The 15,113-nt window shown below is 48.3% G+C and overlaps 1 protein-coding gene across 1 annotated transcript in view; it reads right to left on the reverse strand.

Moving 5' to 3' along the window:
• The window catches only part of adamts10 (ADAM metallopeptidase with thrombospondin type 1 motif, 10), a gene marked incomplete at its 5' end in the record, with an annotated part of 176,102 nt that overhangs the window by 74,851 nt on the left and 86,138 nt on the right, over positions 1-15,113 (reverse strand). The window contains 2 exon segments of the mRNA XM_084311220.1: positions 2,529-2,585; positions 2,588-2,679. Coding sequence (XP_084167346.1) covers positions 2,529-2,585; positions 2,588-2,679 — 149 coding nt within the window.

Raw genomic sequence — 15,113 nt, forward strand, 5'->3', positions numbered from 1 at the left:
GGAGGGCATACCTGAACTACAGAACATGGAGGAGAGAGAGGAGAGCATACCTGAACTACAGAACATGGAGGAGAGAGAGGAGGGCATACCTGAACTACAGAACATGGAGGAGAGGAGAGGAGAGCATACCTGAACTACAGAACATGGAGGAGAGAGAGAAGAGAGCATACCTGAACTACAGAACATGGAGGAGAGGAGAGGAGGGCATACCTGAACTACAGAACATGGAGGAGAGAGAGAAGAGAGCATACCTGAACTACAGAACATGGAGGAGAGGAGAGGAGGGCATACCTGAACTATAGAACATGGATGAGAGAGAGAGGAGGGCATACCTGAACTACAGAACATGGAGGAGAGAGAGAGGAGGGCATACCTGAACTACAGAACATGGAGGAGAGGAGAGCATACCTGAACTACAGAACATGGAGGAGAGGAGAGGAGAGCATACCTGAACTACAGAACATGGAGGAGAGAGAGAGAGGGCATACCTGAACTACAGAACATGGAGGAGAGAGAGAAGAGAGCATACCTGAACTACAGAACATGGAGGAGAGAGAGAGGAGGGCATACCTGAACTACAGAACATGGAGGAGAGCAGAGGAGGGCATACCTGAACTACAGAACATGGAGGAGAGGAGAGGAGGGCATACCTGAACTACAGAACATGGAGGAGAGAGAGAAGAGAGCATACCTGAACTACAGAACATGGAGGAGAGAGAGAGGAGGGCATACCTGAACTACAGAACATGGAGGAGAGGAGAGGAGGGCATACCTGAACTACAGAACATGGAGGAGAGGAGAGGAGGGCATACCTGAACTACAGAACATGGAGGAGAGGAGAGGAGGGCATACCTGAACTCCACAGATGAGAGAAAGAGGAGGGCTGATCAATGATAGGACATGCATCTAGTCTTGTTCTAACCCCAAAAGGAAAACTGTGCTGTACTACTGCAGAATAAATGCAGGGTGGGACGTTTCTATATTGAATACACTAGAGCAGTCAGTGGTTCTCAAACACCACTGTTGTGTTCCCTGTATTTGGTTCTGTTCATATGTATTGTGTTCCCTGTCTTGGGTTCTGTTCATACAGTATGTATTGTGTTCCCTGTTTGGGTTCTGTTCATACAGTATGTATTGTGTTCCCTGTCTTGGGTTCTGTTCATACAGTATGTATTGTGTTCCCTGTCTTGGGTTCTGTTCATACAGTATGTATTGTGTTCCCTGTCTTGGGTTCTGTTCATACAGTATGTATTGTGTTCCCTGTCTTGGGTTCTGTTCATACAGTATGTATTGTGTTCCCTGTTTTGTCTTCTAGTTGTAGTTCCTAATGTTCCCTCCCAGCTGTTTCTCATTGCCAGTCTCCCCAGGTGTTTCTCGTTCTCTAATCTCCCTTTGTGTATTTGCGTTCCTTGTTTCCTGTTCTCTGCACATGTCCGTCAACTGTTTGGTGTCTGTTTGCTGCTTATGGCAACGTACGTTTATTCCAAGCCTCAAGTCACTATTGCCTCTGATAAACATTGAGACACTTGTCTCGGAAACTTCCCTCTGCCTTGCCATCCTGCGTTTGGGTCCTACTAGACCACACCTCTCTTTGTAACACTTCCTTTGTGGAAGGCTTATGCGTGTGATACCCCCCCCCCATTGTTTTTTCTTTTCTGTTCCAAAGGTTTCCTCAGAACTTGTAAAAGAGTATTTGTTAAAAGGGCTCCTTCCGATTAATTTACCAGATTATTTACTATCTTTAACCTCATTTGGTATATTTAACTACTTTATCTTCTTCATCTTATGCTTTTTGAATGCTTATTTTTGTGATCTACTGTTTTTGTTTTTGATTAACACAATGGATGCCAGACCCGACATAAGTCGGGTTAACTCGCCATTGATCCGATAATTCCTTCCCCGCGATCGCAGCGTGTGTCTGTAATGTACTGTGTAACATATTCCGTTGGTGACGATCGAAGGATAGAACCCCCCCCCCCCACCCTTTCATGCATGCATGATGAAACATAATACCGATAATCTAGCATTGATTTCAGATTGATTATTGATCCAGGCGAGGAATGGCACGATTTATAGTGAAATGCAGTAAAACGCTGTTTCCTGGGATTACACATAATTACTCTAAAACTATACTCATATTCACCACGGTATAAAACGGAAATGTATGGATGAAAAAATTATAAATTTTTAGCATTTTGACTGGAAGAAACTCAATGACAATCGACTATATTATTAGATCCATAGCTATAATATTTAATATCGTTTTAGCACTGCAAACACCGGCATGTATCCCCATTGAACAAAGCGCTGGCACACACGGCCATACGCCCACAGCGACCTCTGGCGCTGAACCTGTTAATAGTTATATGTTACGTTAATTGTTTTTATGTTGTTGTTGTTGTTGCTGCATACTAAACCTAGCCCGCTTGAAAACGAGATGCTACATCTCAAGGGGCTTATACTGCGAAACAAATACATAAACGGACACAAAAAGTTGATTATGTTTGTTCAATATCTGATTGGTTGACTCACTCCCAGGAAGTTGGTGATGTAATCCCTGCTGCAGGCCGACCAGACGAAGGGGTGGTCTTCATGGTGATGTGAGCAGCCATAAGCTTGGCCGTTTCCTGGCTGCGGGAGCCACAGGCGTTCCCCACACCGTCATGATTCATACCAAACCTGCACACACAGAGACAGGTCAGCAGGGTTATCATCATTCTCCAGGTGTTAAGAGAGGTATATCCCACAGTCTGGAAGGACGAATTAACAGCAATTGTCACTTTTTGACCTCGCTAGCTGTAACTTCATAATCGTAATAATTTTCACCTAAAAAGTTGTTTATGAACGTACACCTTTAACCTTAAAACCGACCTTAACTGTTCCCACTACCTACAAATAAAAAACAAATGTAGTCACTGCCGTATTAAAGTTGCCATTTGTGAGCAAGCAAGGACTATAGCGACCTCACAGAGTCACATCCCAGTCTCAAACCCACAGGTTGTGTGCCTGTTAACATGATAGACAGCTGCAGTCTAAATGATTCTAAATGTCCACCAACTGTGACGAACAGACGAGACAAAGAGACGAGACTCCATTCATAGTCTATGGAGTACAGTGATGAGGAGCGGGGAGAAGGTGGACTGATATAATTAGAATGTATTTATTTGATTGCATATACCCGGAATCCTTCATCTGTAACCCATCCCTAACTATTTAGGAGCAGTAGTCGTCCATATTCCTGCACCCGGGGACCAACTCCAGTGCTAATGCCAGTGCCTTGCTCAAAGGCAATGGCATGAGTGTGTACTGTACCTACTGTAGCATGCATGTCTTCTATGGTGTGAGAGGAAACCGGTGTACCTGAAGGAAACCCAGGCTAACATGGGGATAACATGGAAACTCCACACAGCAAACCCCCACCCAGTCAGGTTCGAACCCAGTACCTTCTTTTTATGAGGCAACCGTGCTAACAGAAGCCTTTCAAAAGGAGACTAACCACGTCAAAGGAGACTAACCACAACAAAGTGTTAGTGTTTGTTTCCTTCTTTCTCTCTCTCTCTCTCTCTCTCTCTCTCTCTCTCTCTCTCTCTCTCTCTCTCTCTCTCTCTCTCTCTCTCTCTCTCTCTCTCTCTCTCTCTCTCTCTCTCTCTCTCTCTCTCTCTCTCTCTCAACCCAATCACCTTGTCTAGACGGCCTGGGGGTCCAAGCACCAGGCAGTTGAAAGCTACTTGGACTCTCCATTAGAGAGACAGAGCACCGATGGGTCTACCATCTGTCCAAATACCTCCTCAGCCCCAGAGCTAAATGGCACACTCAATTACTCTGCATAAACAGGCCATTTCCCCCAAAAGATACCAAGTCATGGTTTTGCCCTGATGGAGGTCTCTAGGCTATTAATCTCTAGTACCTTTCCAAAATAAAACGTGAAGTCGCAAGAATACCAGTGAGCTTGAGTAATTCAGTTACACTTCTGATAGTTGATGGTCAGTTGACGACAGTCCAGATAAAGGTTTGTGTGGATGAAGATGGAGGGGTGGGGATTTGCACCCGAGCATGTTGTACCAAAACACTTTCTTCTCAAGAATTCCATGAGTGGAGAGAGCTGCTGCAGTGCAGACAGAGCGGAGTTAATGTAATGTTAATTATTACAAATGGTGACTGTGACTTTTTTGATTGACAATACGTGGGCCCTGTGAAGCAACATTAGCAACTTCAGAGGCCAGAGGGTTGGACCTATAAACACATTTACTATCCAATAGCATTCTGAGGCTGAACAATAGGACCCATTGACTATGTAAATGTGCTTATAGAATTCAAAATAAACATTTACAGACTTTTTTTTAAATAGCTAAAAGCTAAAAGTGATGTTGTAATTTTGCAATATTGCAATATGCTCAATAAACACAGATAATATTTGACCATTTGTCATCATTTGGGACTATTCCTGGACACGTGGACCAGCGGAAACCATGGGTAGTAGTGGCTGAGTGTCTGTCCTGTACAGTCGTTTTAGATGCAAAGCACCTCTGTTAACGGAAATGTCACTACCTCACTCATTCACTCACGGTTAGCCTCTCTGCCCCTAGTGGCAGCTCACAGCTAACATGTTTTGTGTAAGACCACATCTGTGACACTGTGTGTCCTTGTTTGTTTTTTATTTTATTTATTTAAATTTAATTGACAGTGATTTATCGACCACTTTACTAACATATTAAAGGGGTACGCCAACATTATGGGAAATGGGCTTACCTTCTTCTCCAAAGTCGGACAACAAGATAGATACCAATTTCCTCTCTGTGCTTTCAGTAGAAAGCTATCCGGCTGCAATCTAGCCTAGATTAGCACAAATTAATATAAGCGGATAACAACAGCTAGGCTAGTGGTTCGTATCCGTATCTGTTGTGAAGGGCCAGATTAAACCGAATATATATATTTATTTATATATATATATTTAATTGTATTTGTATATTCTCTAATATTCCCTGATATCCCTTGTATATTCCTTGTACAATATGCATTGAATATCCATTCTAGCCTACTGAACATCCCATAATAGTCTCCATTCTACTATTGGTCGAGACCTTGGTGCCAGGCTGCCATACCCCTCAGACCCAGTTCAAACGTAACCGCTCGACATGTACGAACAAGTCCTAGTTCCGCGTAGGAATTTGGCTACCGCACCACTAATGGGACTATTTGTTCATAGTGCGTATATATACTGCGCTACTAAAGTAGGACTTTCTTTTCAGTCCATTTTCTTACCCTCCAATAGAGTCACAGACGTAAAGCCTCCCCGCGATGCCACGTGTGGGAGTAAGGCCAAGTTCGCCTACCATCGGTATTGAGACATCGTGTATATTAATATTTGAATAGTCATATTTGGCACTATATCGTCGAGTTGGACGTAGTCTATTAAGCTAATAATAGTCTGTTAATATATAGTGCTTCGTGCGGTGAGAATACTACCGTAGTCAGTACCCCATCGTTTCGGGCAGAGAACTGGCTGCTTACCCAGGGTGGTTGACCCTATGTGAAGCTGCACCCGAGGAGCCCCAGAGCCGACGAGCGAGTGGACCTGTATACCGGATTATTCTACCGACGACAGCCCGCCTTCCCAGGCACGGATTATGCTTTGGATACTTTGATTATTCTATGGATAAAGACCCCCGACACTACCGTGTGTTGGAACCCCCCCCCCTGGAGAGGACGCGAGGTGAGGAGACGCTCTGCAAGACGAGGTCTCTCCACATCTCTCCCCCGTGGACCGGAGAGAGCCGGCCCACAAAGAGTCCACCTGCTTTCATCTGTGGTCCAAGGATCGCCGGCGCATTGAACGGCACTACAGTGGGTTCTCCTGGGATACCCTTGGCCGGACGAGGCAGCTGGATTCTACCCCCCCCCCCCCCTCCTACTCCTGTCGGCTTACAAGCGACCGGATTAACCCCCTCTAGTGTATCCAGCCTATAATCATTAAAGTATCATTGCTGTTATTCCTTAACTATTCCAGGTCGTATATTTACCACCTACGCCTTCAGAGATTGGACATTATCTATTGATATACCGACGAATACTCCTTGCCATAAAAGTGCATACTATTTCAATTCATAAATGTAATTAAGTGATTAAGTGTTTAGTCTACACACCATCGCTGTGTAGGCAATAAAGACTTGTTTCTAATTCGTACATTTGTGTTGGATCCGTTTCATCTACGTGAGAGTGTTCATGATAATATATTTATGCCGTGTACTGGGTGGCCGAATATTAAGTACAAAGGTAGTGGTAGTAAGTATCATATCTAGTAATACAGTCAGGGAATTGTACCCCTCAGTTACAATTGGTCCTTCGAGCCGGATGGTAATTAGTGTAATATTAATATAGTGTTATTAATATTGAAATGGCCTATGATGAACACTCCACGAAACGATCCTCCTAACCAACGCCCGCAGCGCGAACGACGGCTCCCTCAGTACTTAGAGGCTTACGCTGTCAGTCAACAACCTAGTCTTCTACTAACAGTAAACGCGGTAAAACTAGAAAGTAAAAGTATGTCTAACCCCAACGCCCAGACTACCCCGACCATAGAGGCCCCTACGGGCTCTAATGTAACTGACCAAGTTCACGGTGGGGACCAGTGGGAACCAGACATGACTTCACACCCCGCCAGTACTGAAGAAGTAGTCCCCGATGAGTCCCGGGAGGAATACAACGCTACCGAGAGAGAACTCGGCACGGAAGAAGACGGGGAGAGCACCGTGGAGATAGAGCTCCAAGGCTCCGCAAGGAGTACCCCGAGGGAAGGCTCCCCTATACAACCGCCTTCTCCCAGCGAGGCAGAGAGGACCCTACAGCAGGCCTTCCTCATCAGCCTGAACGCCGCTGCTGAACGCGACCGACTGCAGATCCAGCAGCGGAGCGAAGAAGAGCAGATACGTCTAGAAATAAGACGCATTCAGATGGAAGAGAATGTGGCCCGAGAACGAGCCGGTGCTCAACGGGACGCAGAGCGCGACAGACAGCAGTCGCAACTAATAGAACAGCTGATCAGACGGACAACACCCTCTCCCTCCGCCAGAGGCTCCAGGAACTCGTCTAGACACACCTCCAGGGCGGCATCCCCTAGCCGAGTAAACAACCCTGAACTTGACCAACAGACGAGGTCTATACCCCCCACAGACCACCTCCCCCCACCGGTCCAAGCGAGACCTAGCAACCGGGAAGGAGCAGCATATCCTGTGGAGAGGCTAAACCAGAGACTACAAGCACTGGATGACCTAACTGAAGACGAAGAGGAAGAGGAGGAGAACCACGCCCGAAGACAGCACAGTACTCTACCGGACCAGGAGGTCCGGTACAGCCCAGGCTATACTCCCGCGGAGCTGCGCTACAGACCCCCGACTCTATACACGGGTGAGCACGACGCACGACCCGCACCGAGGAACAGCACCTGGACAAGCGGGCCATGGTACACTGCCGGTACCAGCCCATACCAAGAAGCGGGAGGAGACTCGCCTAGGAGGCCTCTCCCCCAACGCTCGCCGATGTATCCACAGTCAGCGTCATACATTGGCACGCCTATGGTACCCGACTTCACCCAAGAGAACCGGGCCCAGTATACAGAACTCCGCATGTGTCTGGAGACCATGTTGGTGGATGTATTGGATGAACGCCACAAATACGCCATCCTACTGCAGCACTTAAAGGTGCCCCGCGCACATAATATAGCGCTCGCCTACGCGACTTCCACCACCCCATACACAGCAGCGCTGGTAGCATTGGACCAGAGGTATGGGCGCATATGGGATTACGTGATCCAGGAGATCCGACACATCGACCGCTTACCCCCAGCAATAGACAATCGAGCACTGGACGACCTGTCCATCAGAGTGCAGTCCCTGGTAGGGATGTTGGGAGCGCAAAGAGAGAAGGGGAAGTATGAACTTTACGCCAACTCAAATGTGGAAAGGATCCTGGAGAAGCTGCCGCCCGCTCGTCAGGAGCGCTTTAGGCGGCAGAGGGACCACAGAGACCCGAATGGCCCCGAACCGAACCTCCTCGATCTAGCAGACTTCCTGGCGAGAGAAGTCAGCAGCCTACGGCTAGATACATTCGGACGGAGCACCCCTGGCTCCAGAGAAGGAACCAGACGACTAAATGATGGAAGAAGATCGGTGACTGTGATGCACCAATCGGAGTCAGTACCGAGCAGCAGGAGCCACAGTACCCCCTCCAGAACGGAGAAGTGGAAGATAGTGTGCCCCTACTGTGAGAAAGAACACTGGCTAGCGCAATGTGACTCCTTCCCCAAGCTGAACGCGGAGGAAGCAGGTCAATGGATAAAGTCCAACAAGCGCTGTTTTCGCTGTGCGCGCTCACACATGGCAGCCGAATGCCGCTTAAAGAAAAGGTGCACCAAGTGCGATGGAGCCCATCTGGACATACTTCACGACAGTAACAGACGGCGCCCTTCACCTGCACCATCCAGCCGCAAAGCGAGCGTCATGTACATCGATCCCGCCAGCAGCAGTGGAGCCCGAGTACTCCTAAAAGTAGTGCGTGTGACACTAAGCTACCAGAATAAAGTCCTGGACACTTACGCCGTCCTCGATGACGGGTCAGAGAAGACCCTGCTGCTCGCCTCCGCTGCGGCCCAGCTAGGGCTGCGGGGAAGCGAAACCCAAATGACAATTCGGACAATAAGACGAGATTTGAAGACGATAAAGGGCGAGAATGTCTCATTCTCTATCGCAGCAAGCGGCCAGCCTGAGCGACGGTACCAGATTGCAGACGCTTTCACCAGCCAAGAAATAGGACTGTCGCGGTACACATACCCCGTCGCCAAGCTGATGGAGAAATATGCACATCTGCGCAAGTTACCGATCCCGCTCATAGACAATGCTATGCCGACCCTGTTGATAGGCTCCGACCATGCAGACCTCATTGTCCCGATAGACCGGGTTCATACCGGACCCCGAGGCTGTCCTGCAGCAGTCGAGACCCGTTTGGGATGGACTCTCCAAGGCCCGCTCGCCAAATCTCTCAACCGAAGTACAGCCACTAGATGTCTCCACTCCCGAGTCACAGAGGGAGAAACCGCACTCCTGCAACACGTAGAGCGGCTATGGAGCTTGGAACAAATGCCCTTTAAGAATGGAAAGAAAGACATTCGCTCTAAAGATGACATTTACGCCATTCACCTCCTCGAGACAGGGACCAAGAGAGTCCCGGTCAACGGCGTGTTGAGATACGCCACGCCACTCCTGCGGCGAGAAGGAATGCCTACTTTCCACGCCAAGACAGACGCCATAGAACGGTACCTGCTGAACACGGAGCGGCGCTTAGCCAAGAACCCCGCCCAAGAGAGTGTATACCGCGCTGAGATTGAGAAGCTCATCACAGCGGGACACGTCACAAAGATGGACATTAAAGAGGCTGACCAGACCACTGAATCGTGGTACGTGCCTCACCACAAGGTCCATCACAACGGTAAAGACCGCATAGTATTTAACTGCAGCTACCAGATCGGATCCCAAAATCTGAATAAAGAGTTACTGCCCGGTCCCACACTCGGCCCCTCCCTACTCGGCGTTCTACTCCGCTTCCGCCAGGAAAAGGTGGCCATCAGCGGGGACATTAAAGGAATGTTCCTGCAGGTGAGATTAGTAGAGGCGGACAAGCCCCTGTTACGGTTCCTATGGAGAGAGAAGCCAGGAGATGAGCACCCAGCCATCTACCAATGGGAAGTCCTCCCCTTCGGAACGACGTGCAGCCCCTGCTGTGCGACATTTGCACTACAGAAACATGTAGCAGAGGACCCAGCAGCGGACGAAGAGGTCCGACACAGCGTAAAGAACAGCTTCTACGTAGACAACTGTCTACAAAGCCTTTCAACCCAGGAAGAAGCCGAGGCTCTCCTGATTAAACTCCGCGCCTCATTGATCAAAGGCGGCTTTGATCTCAGGCAGTGGGCCAGCAGCGATCCGCAAGTACTGCGCAGCCTCTCCTCCGAGGACAAGGCAGCCAGCAGCGAGACCTGGATGGCTACAATCCCGGGAGAAGCCCAGGAGATGACCCTGGGATTGGTGTGGCGATTCAAAACAGATTCGCTTCACTACAGACACAAGCCCCTGACTACGGAGCAGGGAAGGCCGGCGGCGGCGCCGACCACCAGACGGAGTGTGTACACAACACTCGCCCGACAATATGACCCGCTAGGATGTATTCTACCGTACACCACCAGGGCAAAAATGATTGTACGAGCATTGTGGGACAAGGACCAGGGCTGGGACGACCCCATTCCCGCACACCTTGCATCCACCTGGAGAGAGTGGGAGATGGAGCTCCACTCACTCACAGGCGTTAATATGCGCCGAAGCTACTTCCCACCCACGGTGAGGCCAGAGACATGTAAAATGGACTTGCACGTCTTCAGTGACGCCTCAGAGGTCGCATACGGATCAGTAGCCTACTTGCGGGCCCAAGACCAAGGGGGAGAGATCTACACAGCATTTGTCCTCGCCCGCTCGAGAGTAGCCCCACGCAAGCAACAATCTATCCCACGTCTAGAGCTCTGCGCAGCCCTAGCCGGAGCGCACCTAGCCACGCTCATCCAACGTGAGCTCACCATACCGGTGTCTAGAACAATCCTGTGGTCAGATTCCACGACGGTACTCGCCTGGATCAAATCGGACTCATGCAAGTACAAAGTCTTCGTGGGAGTCAGAGTCACCGAGATTCAAGACTTAACCGAAGAGTTAACCGGAGAAACAGAGTGGCGCTACGTTGATACAAAACAGAACCCAGCTGACGTCATCACCCGGGGGATGCCCCTGGATGACCTCACCCGTCGCAATGTCTACAGTGACGGCCCCGCATTCCTAAGACTCCCGGAAGGACAGTGGCCCATGCCTATCCCGAGGGAAGCCAGTCCAGAGGAGGTGGAAATTAAGAAGTCTGTGTTCTGTGGATTGAGCACCGTAGCCTCCACCGACCCTAACATAAACGATTGCACGTCCATAGAGAGTGCACAACAAAGAACATTCCTGCGGTACCACCCGGAGTGCAAGTCCCCCGCTGATATGTCAGCAGCTAACTACGAGGAAGCAGAATTGCTTCTACTGCAGCGAGCCCAGAGAGACTCGTTCCCCGATGAATTGGCCTGTCTACAGGGAGGAAAGCCCGTCCCATCCGACAGCAGATTAATTCATCTGGCCCCCGAGAGCGACGCTCACACCCTCATCAGAGTGGGTGGTCGCCTACGCAGACCCCCCCAATCTACCGGATGACATTAAATACCCGATCGTATTGAACAGCCGACACAAGGTCACAGAGCTGATTATAAAGAAATACGATGAGGATGTACATCACGCAGGAGCAGAAAGAGTCTTCGCGGAAATCAGACGTCGTTACTGGATCCTACAAGGAAGAGAGGCGGTACGACGCTTCCAACGAACATGTCTAGACTGCCGCAAGTGGCGCGCGCAGCCCAGCATACCAAGGATGGCTGACCTTCCTCCATGTCGCCTCCGAATCGGTGACAAGCCATTCCACTCAACGGGTATGGACTGCTTTGGCCCGCTGCACATAAAGAAAGGAAGAGGAACCGAGAAGCGGTGGGGTATTGTATTCAAATGCATGACCACCAGAGCGATACACATCGAGCTTCTCCCGACCATGAGCACAGACTCATTCCTTATGGCCTTCCGTAGATTCACATCACGGAAAGGAAGACCGTCTACCCTATTGTCCGATCATGGGACAAACTTCAAAGGCGGCGAAAGAGAGCTGAGAGAGAGCTTCCAAGCTATGGGCCCAGAACTTAAGACCCACCTCGCTCCAGCACAGGTTGATTTCCAATTCAACCCCCCAAACGCACCCCACTTCGGTGGCACTTGGGAACGAGAAGTGCGCTCCATAAAGACAGCCCTGTACGCAGTACTTGGGGCCCAGACTGTGGCGGAAGAAGTCCTCACGGAGATTGAGGGAGTACTTAACTCGAAGCCCCTCGGATATGTCTCCAGTGATGTGGCGGATATCGACCCAGTTACCCCCAACACACTCCTGATGGGGCGGCTAGATCCCACATTACCCCAGACAATGTACCGGCCTGAAGAAGCGAACGGCCGACGAATGTGGAGGTACAGCCAAGTATTAGCCGACAAGTTTTGGAACAGTTTCCTACTGCACTACCTACCGTCTCTACAGACCCGCCAGAAGTGGGTAAAGGAGAGAGACAATTTGACAGAAGGAACAGTCGTCATGATTATTGATCAATCACTGCCCAGAGCTATGTGGCCGGCCGGCCGCGTAAGCAAAGTGATCACCGGTGCCGACGGCAAGGTCCGAGCAGCTGAAGTGCTCGTCCAGGGTCGCACTTACACCCGTCCCGTGGCAAGGCTCATAGAACTGCCTCGACTCCCAGACACAATCGATGATGACCATGACCCTACAACCCTATGACTTTGTGAAGTTGACTGACCCCTACAGCAAACCCTTATGTGTAAATAGACAACGCGATTAATCTGTCTCTGTTTAACTGATTAGGTCCGGGACCTATTCAGGGGGTGGCTGTTGTGAAGGGCCAGATTAAACCGAATATATATATTTATTTATATATATATATTTAATTGTATTTGTATATTCTCTAATATTCCCTGATATCCCTTGTATATTCCTTGTACAATATGCATTGAATATCCATTCTAGCCTACTGAACATCCCATAATAGTCTCCATTCTACTATTGGTCGAGACCTTGGTGCCAGGCTGCCATACCCCTCAGACCCAGTTCAAACGTACCGCTCGACATGTACGAACAAGTCCTAGTTCCGCGTAGGAATTTGGCTACCGCACCACTAATGGGACTATTTGTTCATAGTGCGTATATATACTGCGCTACTAAAGTAGGACTTTCTTTTCAGTCCAGTTTCTTACCCTCCAATAGAGTCACAGACGTAAAGCCTCCCCGCGATGCCACGTGTGGGAGTAAGGCCAAGTTCGCCTACCATCGGTATTGAGACATCGTGTATATTAATATTTGAATAGTCATATTTGGCACTATATCGTCGAGTTGGACGTAGTCTATTAAGCTAATAATAGTCTGTTAATATATAGTGCTTCGTGCGGTGAGAATACTACCGTAGTCAGTACCCCATCGTTTCGGGCAGAGAACTGGCTGCTTACCCAGGGTGGTTGACCCTATGTGAAGCTGCACCCGAGGAGCCCCAGAGCCGACGAGCGAGTGGACCTGTATACCGGATTATTCTACCGACGACAGCCCGCCTTCCCAGGCACGGATTATGCTTTGGATACTTTGATTATTCTATGGATAAAGACCCCCGACACTACCGTGTGTTGGAACCCCCCCCCCTGGAGAGGACGCGAGGTGAGGAGACGCTCTGCAAGACGAGGTCTCTCCACATCTCTCCCCCGTGGACCGGAGAGAGCCGGCCCACAAAGAGTCCACCTGCTTTCATCTGTGGTCCAAGGATCGCCGGCGCATTGAACGGCACTACAGTGGGTTCTCCTGGGATACCCTTGGCCGGACGAGGCAGCTGGATTCTACCCCCCCCCCCCCCTCCTACTCCTGTCGGCTTACAAGCGACCGGATTAACCCCCTCTAGTGTATCCAGCCTATAATCATTAAAGTATCATTGCTGTTATTCCTTAACTATTCCAGGTCGTATATTTACCACCTACGCCTTCAGAGATTGGACATTATCTATTGATATACCGACGAATACTCCTTGCCATAAAAGTGCATACTATTTCAATTCATAAATGTAATTAAGTGATTAAGTGTTTAGTCTACACACCATCGCTGTGTAGGCAATAAAGACTTGTTTCTAATTCGTACATTTGTGTTGGATCCGTTTCATCTACGTGAGAGTGTTCATGATAATATATTTATGCCGTGTACTGGGTGGCCGAATATTAAGTACAAAGGTAGTGGTAGTAAGTATCATATCTAGTAATACAGTCAGGGAATTGTACCCCTCAGTTACAGTATCAGTTGCCCGACTTTGGAGAAGAAGGTAAGCACATTTCCCATAATGTTGGCGTGTTCCTTTAAGCAAAAACAGAAACATCAAACATGTCATACATTTTTTTTTGTCATCATTACCACTCCCTCCCCACTCTATCCTGTTAATCTCAACTGTCTAATAATGGACTAATAACGGACAAATGACATGAGAAATTATCTTTATGAAGACAGGACCACTGCCAGGACTGAGGTAGGCCCAGAATGATGTACGACACCAACGTAACTTGTTCCACTGGCATATAAATAGCACCGGGCTGAAAGAAAATATAAAGCTATTAACACATTCTCAATTGATGGAAATTACTCATGTGGTTATGTAAGTCTTTCTCCCCATGGCGATGCAGAGTTCTAATCTAAGAACAGTATATCTGAAGCATGGATTACCGCAGACCAGTCCTAAGCAATATATATACTGTATATATATTTATTTTTCCAAAATTCATTCATTCATTCTAACTGTATTTAATCTCTGGACTTTGTATTTTCAAGTGATAAACCAAATGTAGGCGCTGTCTACCCTGTATATGGTTCCTTCAGCCCATTGCTGTCTATATTTCCACCACGGTGTAAAGACCTACGAAGATTAGGCAAATGATCAAAAGCACTTTACAATTTGTTCCTCACATTTTACCCATTCACTCACACATTCCCACACCGATGGTAGAGGCAACCATCCAAGGTGCCAACCTGCTCATCGGGAGCAGTTAGGGCAGGGGTCGGCAATTATGTTTGCTGACGGGCCAATTTTTCCCCAAGCCATTGAATGGCAGGCCAGGACCAAAAACTATGGCTAATTTAATATAATGATAGTGAATTTTTTTTAACTCTGTCAAAATAAACGAGCTGCATAGGTGGCATAATAAACTGTAAGCGACATACCGGTATACATGTTTGCACTGTCTTTTTTCTATTATAAAGTGCCTCTCGGGTGCATGCACATGAACAGATCAGTCATTTGATTTTAATGCAGATGCTCGCATTATAAATCGAATGTATTATTATTATTATTATTATTATTATTATTATTATTTTTTTTTTTTTTTTTTTTTTTTTTCACTTTTTCTCCCATTTTT

Source organism: Notolepis coatsorum, assembly GCF_963971535.1.
Source record: "Notolepis coatsorum genome assembly, chromosome: 3".
Taxonomy (NCBI): domain Eukaryota; kingdom Metazoa; phylum Chordata; class Actinopteri; order Aulopiformes; family Paralepididae; genus Notolepis; species Notolepis coatsorum.